Source organism: Corvus kubaryi, unplaced genomic scaffold (assembly GCF_017639235.1).
Source record: "Corvus kubaryi isolate FWS band 111438036 unplaced genomic scaffold, C.kubaryi_AGA036_p1.0 37382, whole genome shotgun sequence".
Taxonomy (NCBI): domain Eukaryota; kingdom Metazoa; phylum Chordata; class Aves; order Passeriformes; family Corvidae; genus Corvus; species Corvus kubaryi.
The window spans coordinates 3,810,913-3,819,516 of record NW_024581124.1 but is presented as its reverse complement, the minus strand read 5'-3'; the positions used below and the strand labels follow the sequence as shown (position 1 = coordinate 3,819,516).

General features: G+C 56.7%; 1 protein-coding gene across 2 annotated transcripts in view; it reads right to left on the bottom strand.

Annotated features, from left to right (window-relative positions):
* Positions 1-7,697, bottom strand: part of TPST2 (tyrosylprotein sulfotransferase 2) — an 8,069-nt gene extending 372 nt beyond the window's left edge. Inside the window, exons 1-5 of one of the 2 annotated variants that reach the window (XM_042035202.1) lie at positions 7,629-7,697; positions 3,761-4,664; positions 1,822-2,020; positions 1,033-1,083; positions 872-920 (exon numbers count right to left, since the gene is read on the bottom strand). In XM_042035202.1, coding sequence (XP_041891136.1) covers positions 891-920; positions 1,033-1,083; positions 1,822-2,020; positions 3,761-4,596 — 1,116 coding nt within the window. In that variant the 5' untranslated portion in view covers positions 4,597-4,664; positions 7,629-7,697 and the 3' untranslated portion in view covers positions 872-890. Of the gene's footprint in view, positions 1-871; positions 921-1,032; positions 1,084-1,821; positions 2,021-3,760; positions 4,665-5,257; positions 5,360-7,628 lie in introns of those variants that run through there. The other variant, XM_042035203.1, reaches the window with a different exon arrangement.
* Between the last annotated feature and the right edge of the window lie 907 nt (positions 7,698-8,604).

Sequence of the window (8,604 nt, the reverse complement as noted above, 5' to 3'; positions counted from 1 at the left end):
GGCAGGATCCCTTTGGGAGCAGGATCCCCTTAGGAGCAGGATCCCCTTAGGAGCAGGATCCCCTCAGGAGCAGGAGCCCCTCAGGAGCAGGAGCCCCTCAGGAGCAGGAGCCCCTCAGGGGCAGGTTTGTGTTAGGGGTAGGATCCTCTCAGGGGCAGATTTCCCTCAGGGGCAGGATCCCTTCGGGAGCAGGATCCCCTCAGACCAACACAGCGGTGCCTGACTGAGGGTTTAAAGCCCCTGCGACACAAAAAACGGCCAGAAAGGAGCCAATTCCCAGCCCAGCACAGTGGACACACAATTCCTGATCTTCCCTCAGTGCTTCTGGTCTTTTTGTAGCCCAACCATCTGCTTGTACACAGAAACTTGCTCTTAAAGGATCAGTTTTGGTACCAAGAATGACATTTTATGCTTTAGCACGGAGGAAGAACATCCAACATGTCAACAGTTGTCTCTGGAGCAGAAGCCCAAGGCAGCAGCTTTGTTTTCCATCATGTTTTCCTTTGTTTTCTATCCCCTTCCTCAGGTCCATGGCACGTCCTTGGAGGCAGCTGGGGAGCAGCTCAGCTCCTCCACACATTCCATGTGTCCGTGCTGCCCGCGGGGACAGGCTGCAATAACCCTCCCAAGCGGCTGAGCTTCATTTTGCAGCTTTAATCCCGTTCCCAGAGCTCAGGAAAAGAATTCCTGACAAATGGTCCCACACAGCAGCATTGTTGGGAAGATCTGAGGCGACTGTGAAGGATCCCTGGCACCAGGAGTGTGCCTGGAACCCCAGCTGAGCTACAGAAATCACACAAACCAAGCGCCAGTCCCGGAGCAACGCAGGCGGATTTGCCCAAATCCCAGAATTAAGTAAACAGGGTCTTACCTGGAAATCATTAATTTTCTTAGTGAGATGATGACGTGTTCTGAGTCACCTGGAAGAGCCCCAAAAGAGAAGGGTCAGCTCTGAGACAGCATTCCCCAGGGAAGGGGGCAGGGACATTCCCGGCATTCCCCAGAGAGGGAACCCAAACTCCCGGCTCTTACCTGCAGGTGACCTTTGAGATTGGCTGGTGTTTTATAATCCCCCTTCAAAACCTGTGGGAAAGAGAACCTGGAGTGACCCCCTGGGGCAGTGGCTCAGGAGTGGGGCTGGAATGACCTTTGGGTCACTTTTATCAGCCATTCCCAACCTTCCCAGGGAAACAGCTGCACCTTGAGTGCTCTGTCCAGCTCTGGGCCCCTCTCTCCAGGACAGACATTGAGGGGCTGGAACGTGTCCAGGGAAGGGAATGGAGGTGGGGAAGGGCTGGAACAGCAGGAGCAGCTGAGGGAGCTGGGAAAGGGGCTGAGCCTGGAGCAAAGGAAGCTCAGGGGGAACCCTGTGGCTCTGCACAACTCCCTGACAGGAGGGGGCAGCCGGGGGGGGTCGGGCTCTGCTCCCAGGGAACAGGGACAGGAGGAGAGGGAACTGCATCAAGCTGTGCCAGGGGAGGGTCAGGTTGGGCATCAGGAGGAATTTCCTCATGGAAAGGGTGCTCAGGCCTTGGCAGGGGCTGCCCAGGGAGGTTTGGAGTCCCCATCCCTGGAGGTATCCAAGGAAGGGCAGGACACGGCACTCAGAGCTCTGGGCTGGGTGACACAGTGGGGATCAGGCACAGCTTGGACTCGACAGTCCTGGGGGGGGCTTTTCCAACCTTAATGACTCTGAATTCTGTGATTCTGTCATTTTCCCTGTGTGAGCCTGTTTCCCCCCTGCTCTTTCCTGATCTGGTTCAGGAGCTTCCCCTGCTCCATGAGCCCCTGGCCTGTCCCCCCCATGGCAGTGCCACTCACTCTGTGCGTGTTGTTGACAACCAGGGGGTCGGGGTGGCCGTAGTTGGGGGGGTTGGCGTAGGGGTCGTAGCCGAGCCTGGCGAGCATGGGAGCGATGTGGGCCATGTCCTGCAGCACATCCCCTGGGATGTGCCCAATCCATTTGGATAACGCCTCCATGTTCACCGGCTTGATCACCTGGTCTGTTGACCTTTCTATCCTGGGGAAAATAAAGGAAAAAACAAAAGACAAAACGGTTGGATTTCACGCACGTGCTGGTCTCGCACAGAACTCGCTGCCACCTCCACAGAGAACCACAGCATGGGGCCTTAAAACCCAACCCACTCCACTCCATGCCATGGGCAGGGACACCTTCCACTAACCCAGGTTGCTCCAAGTCCTGTCCAACCTGGCCTTGGACACTTCCAGGGATGGGGCAGCCACAGCTTCTCTGGACAACCTGTGCCAGGGCCTCCCCACCCCTCACAGGGAAGAATTTCTTCTGTGTATCTCACCTAAATTTTCTCCCCTTAAGTTTGAACCCTTTCCCCCTTGTCCTGCCACTCCAGTTCCCGATGAAAAGTCCCTCTCTGGCTTCCATTCAGGTACTGAAAGGTGCTGTGAGGTCTCCACACAACCTCCTCTTCTCCAGGCTGAATGGCTCCAAAGTCCCTTCCATGCAGAGCAAAGCTCGTCACCTGCCAGGGCCACTTGGGGCAGAGCCAGGGTGGGGCACAGCGGGGCAGCCCTGTCCCCTCACAGCCCTGCTCTGGGAAAGCAGATCCTGGCAGGGGTTTCCACAGCCCCAGAGGCTGGGTCCTGCAGTTTAGAATCATGGAATCATTAGGGTTGGAAAAGCCCTCTAAGGCCAGTGAGTCCAACCATTCCCCCAGCACTGCTAAGGCCACCACTGCCCCATGTCCCCAAGCACCACATCCACACAGCTTTTAAATCCCTTCAGGGATGGTGACTCTACTGCTGTCCTGTTCCAATGCTTAACCACCCTTTCAGGGAAGGAATTTTCCCTATTATCCAACCTAAACCTCCTCTGGCCCAGCTTGAGGCTGTTTCCTCTTTTCCTACAGGAGGGATCCATCCTGCACTGGGACAGGGGGTTTTACCAGGACACCTCTGCTTATTACAGGAAAACAACTGTAAGATGTGTGGGCTGTAGCACAGATACACCCCGTGACCCCTTTGAATATTCAAAACCTGATCTAAGCAACCTGGACTAATTTACTCTGAGTAAACAGGGAAGCAGAGCTGGCTGCACTCCCAGGGCAGCCCGGAAAACCAGAGCAGCTGCACATCCCCCTGTGGCTCCTGTGCCCTCACCACCGGGGCGCCAGCAACTGATGGAGACTGGGATAATTCCCTTACATCGCTGATTAAATTTTGCTAAGCCTGACTTAAGCCTCCATTTAGAAAAGAAAAAGCATTGAAAGAGGAAAACAAAGTGGGAGAAGGTAAACCCCCCCCCCCCCCCAAGGAGAGATCAGGAGGGAGTGCTGGGTGTGCCTCCACCGAGCAGGTACTGCTTTTATTCTGCAATACCAGCCCCACACCTGGCAAGAACTGCTGCTCATCATCATTAGCAGCACAAGTAATCACACCAAGGAAGCATCTGAGGACGGGTGGAGAAAGAGGCATTAAAGAGCTCACGTTTCAGAGCAAGCAGTTCTTTGCAAATTAGACTGAAATAATTTCTGCAGTGTCAAGAGAGATTAAACAGTCACTTGCTCCTGAAATCCTTGCTTGACAAGCTGTTCTGTAGAGTACAACAGATTGGGAGCATTAAAGCCATCTCTTACGCAGGAACACAAACCCCACTGCAGCACAGTGTGCTGTCCCTCCTCCCCCAAAGTCACACACAAACACCAGCACCGCGGCTCTGCCCCCAGCTTTAGCCTTGTGTAATGAAAATACTCCTCGAAAAGCTGAGGAAGGAGCCAAGACTCACTTGGAAAGGGACACCCCACCAGGCTTCCCGATGAGCTCCTCGTGGTGCAGCACCGTGTCGCTCCAGGAGATATCCAGGAACCTCATGATGTTGTGCATGGACTGCTCGGGGTGCAGCACCAGCTGCTCGTAGTAGACAGGCAGGCAGCGGGCGCGGCCGATCTCCAGGCACTGGGAATACATCACCTCGATGGCCTTGTTCCACTTGGTCAGGCAGTCCCGGTAGCTGTTCAGGTCGAAGCCGGCGATCGTCACCTTCCGCGTGATCATGGAGTGCACCGAGGCGCGCCCGTCCCGCACCATCAGCAGGAACTTGGAGTTGGGGAACAGCCGGGACAGGTACACGGAGGACTTGAGCGTGAAGGGGTCCTTGTTGCACAGGTACCTGGCGGGCTCGCCGTGCTTGGCGATCACTTCCAGGATGAAGGCCTGCATGGCCGCGTCCAGCACCTGGTCCGTCACCCCCGCCTCGTCCAGGCGCATCTTCTCGCGGCCGGACTTGGACCAGGCCTGGCGCATGGCCAGCACGCGGGGGATGATGCGGGTCTCCTCCCCGCAGCGCACCTCGGGGTGGGCATCCAGCATGGCCCTCATCAGCGTGGTGCCGCTGCGGGGGACGCCGCCGATGAAGATCAGGGGCATGTCCTTGCTGTACCGGTACTCCACGTGGTTGGCGTCCACCATGACCAGCTCCTCGTTCTCGGGCCTCATCAGCCTGTGCCTCCTCTCGCTCAGGACCTGCTGGCACTCCAGGACCTGCTGCCCGAGGTGCAGGGTCACCATCAGGGCCACCACCGAGCCCAGCAGCAGCAGCACCCTGCGCATGGTGACCCGCATCCTGCTCTCCTGGGCAACAGGCTGGGGGCTTCAGCTCTCTGCTAGCGAGTGTCCAACCCCACGGGCATCTGCAAGAGAACAGCAGAGTCAGAACAGCGGGGCCAGCCCTGCCCCGGTGGGATGCTGACACCAGCCCAGGATTTCATCACCTCCTTCACTTATCAGCACCTCCTGGGCTTGGTGCCTTACACCCAGCAGGTAATTAAAGTCTGCCTCAGTGCACACCCAAAGAGATAATTTCTGCGCTGTTTGTTTTCTCAGAAAACATGGGTTTACAGCTGCAGCAAAGCTCCAGGAACGTTTTGGAGAGGAGGGGCCCTGTATACTCAGGGACTCCTGAAAACAAAATCTTTACAGAGAGACTGCTCCATCCCAGATGAAGCCCAGGCCCTCGCTGAGGTTATTCCTCCCAAATCCAAGCCAGCACTCCAGCACCGCTCACCTCTCAGCCACCTGCATCCTCCCTACATTTTGTTTAGCTTAACCCTGCGGTCACAGGGGAGGGAGAGGCTGAAATAAGAGAAAAACAGAAGCCTCTCATGCCAGCTTTAAGGGTCTGAGTAAGGAGAAGCCGTTAGAATGAAACACTCAAAAATTCAACCATCTGAGAGTGAACAGCCACATGCAGCGTTCACCACCCTGCTCTGCCTTGGAGACTGACCTGATGGAAAAATCCGTGAAACTTCATCTGGCACCAAGACTTTTTGGGGTTTTCCACGGCTCGGCAGGACATCCAGCAGGAAGGCTGCAGCCTCTACGAGTGCCCAGCTCTGCTGCGTGCCCCGGAGGGACTCCCGGGAATGCTGGCACCGCTTCCCACCCCCTCCCCCCGTCCGCCCCAGTTGTGAGTGCAGGTTTTGCAATCCTCCCCTGGGCTCACCCCAGGATTTCCAGCTCTTTGAGATTATGTGGCTGGGGCAGGAGCTGAATGGAGTGGAAGGAACGGGCCGTCCATGGATTCTGTTTTGCTGACAGGCCAAAGAACCGCTCCAGAAAAGCGTTTTCTCCTCTCCACGAAGGAACACATTGTGTAGTGGCCATGAGGAGCAGGGAGCAGGCAGGAGAGAGAGCCTGGAGCTGGGAAGCTTCCCTGCTCCTGCCCCTCCTGCCAGGCACTCAGGGACTCGCTCTGCTCCCCTCTTCCTGCCCCTGACATCCCACTCCACCATCCCAGACTGCTCCCACCGGCTTTTATCCACTCCTGCCCAGGCAGTGCCTCTGTGCCAGCCCAGGGATGTCCTTCCCCAGCCCAGCAGCACAGCAACATCACCACCAAAACTATTTTTGTGGCTCTTTACTCCCTGGTCCACCCTGACCAGCTGCTTGGTAACATACCAAAGCTAAACAGCCTCAGCTGCATCCCCAGGTATGAGATAAAGTGGGTGGATTTGCTGGGATATAGATCAGAGGGACACCCAACAGCTCTGGCATTTTTGCAGCACCAAGCAGAGTCAGAGCTATTAACAAGACAAGTGCTGCTCCTTCCTGCTCTCTTCATCTGCTTCAGTCATGTAAATAGATTCAAATGTTCACCCCGAAATAATTGCAAATGCCACAAGACCCATTTCAATGGATGGCAGAGGAGCAGGCAGGATTTAGGGCCAACTGGAATAATTAGGGCGATGCAGACCAAGACAGGCTAATTAGCAGCAAAGGCTGCAGCGTGAAAGGAGGCTGGAGCACAGAAGTGCTCTGTTCTCCAGGAGAACCAGCTGACAGGGAGCAGTTCCCACCGAGATGCTCCAGCAGCTCCGGAGGAAACAAAGGGACTCTCATGTTGTGTGCGATGGGAGGGTGGCTGGGGCTGCCAGCTGTGCCAGGGGAGGCTCAGGTTGGACACCAGGAGGAATTTCCTCATGGAAAGGGTGGTCAGGCATTGCAAGGGGCTGCCCAGGGAGCTTTGGAGTCCCCATCCCTGGAGGTGTCCCTGGAATGCCTGGACGTGGCATTCAGTGCTCTGGGTCGGTGACAAGGTGGGGATCGGGCAAGTTAGACTTCAAGATCTGGGAAAGCTTTTCCAACCTGAATGATCCTGGGATTCTGTGTGTCCCTGGGGACCACCCTGCCTGTCCAGCAGGCAGAGGCACAGCCCCCACTGCTCCCACCCAACGCCACCAGCATGGAGAAGCTCTCACTCCGTGTGGGGACTGGGAAAGACAGGAGCATGGCTTCTCCCCACTGCTGAGCTCTGGACTCTGGCTCTGGCTCTGCCCCTGCACAGCAGCCCCCGGCCTCGGTAGGGCTGGAATGGGACAAATTTCTCTGTTGGGATCACCCTGGGATCACCTCAATGTGCTGGGAGGGCTGAACAACATCCAGAGCATGACTGGCCGCGGGCAACCACAAACGGCCCAGCTGGTTCTCAGCTTTTTCGTGCAATTCTCCACTGAGAATTTCCTAAAATTTATGGTACTCATTAGTCTGTGAGGGAAGAGGGATGGGTCATTTCCTCCCCAGCAGACACTGTGCTGGAATCGTGGTGTAATTAGGTGCAGGGCTGTCTGAGCAGAGACAGCCCTTCCAGAGACAACACCCCTGCAGATGCCCACGCTGGTTCTGAGAGCTTCCCACTCCAGCAGGAACTAGGCAGCTCTCAGGGGCTACTCTGGCACATCATGGCAGGGAATGGTGACGTGGGAGCAGAAATCAGAGCGCCATGAGTAACCCAGGGGTGAAGCCCCTGAGTGCAGCTCGGACACAGCAGGACAGAGATGGGAGCCAGGGCCAGGAGCTCTGTCCCTGGCCAGCATCAGAGCAAGGCTGGCACTCAGAGTGTGAGGGAGGATGGGAACCAGTGGGGAAGTGACAGCAGAGTGACAGGAGGTCCTACAGGCAGCAAGTCTTCCCTATTCCCATGCTGATGGGGCTTGAGCATGAACAAGGCTTACACTGTGTCCTGCCAGCTTGTGAAAGCAACACAGGATCAAGGGGGCACCAGTGGTGGTGTGGACAGATGTGCAACATCATCAGACAGATGTGCAGCAGCCACCCAGCATCCCAGGGGAGCCACACATCCAGCTGCTTGCTCTTACCTTCCCCCCGTAAGGTCATTGTGCTGCTAGTGGAGCTTCATGCTGAAACCGTGGCCACCAAAACACCTGCTGGGGAAGAGAAGCCACAATGTTGGTTTGTTTTTTTAGCACACACATCTGCTCTCCTCCTCAGCACCTTCCCCTCCTGCCCACAGCCTCCTCCCAGGAGCCCCAGGTGGTCCCAGCTCACGGTCAGTGCTGAGAGCTGGACTTGGCACACCTGCCCTGAGACACCAGCCACAGCCAAGCCAGGACACACAGGAGGGAAGCAGCAGGCCAGCTGCTCTTTTAGGAAATGCAGCCTCCTGGAAGGAAGAGGCCTCAGGGGGGACCCGAGCAGCCAGGGTGTTTAAAGCCCTGGGGGGGATGACAATCCACCTGGGAACAATTCCAGCACACACCGACCAGCACAGCAGCCTTGCCCAGAGGAAGCAGCTCCAGACTCGCCTGCTGCAAATGCTGAAATCAGGCACCAGTCAGACGATGACCAGAGCCCCCAAACCAGTGACAGTGAAAGGAGACAGAGCCCAGAGGACCTGCAGGCCTGGCAGGACCTCCTGGCTGCAGCCCAAGGAACAAAGCTCTCTCCAGCCTTACCACCTGCCAAGGCAGCAGCACGGGCCCCTCGCAGCATGGAAATCACTCCAGGTTGGGAACCAGGTTGGGACACTGGGTTTCCCACAAGGACTGCTCCATGCCAGGGAGCCCAGCAGCCTTGGCTGAAGCTGTCCTGCAAGCACAGAGCATCCTGGGGACAGTCTGGGACACGGAGCTGCAGCAGAGCACCCCGAGGAGCCAGGACTCAGTGGGATCACGGGATGTCACTCTGCTCCCAGGATCACAGCATGGACATGGGATCATCGTGGGGTCACTGCTGCTGGGCCCTTCCCAGTCAGCTCCCCCTGGCTGCACAGCAGGTCCTGGCCTTGGAGGATGTTCCTGAGAACATTTCCAGTGGTGACACTAATGGCTATTC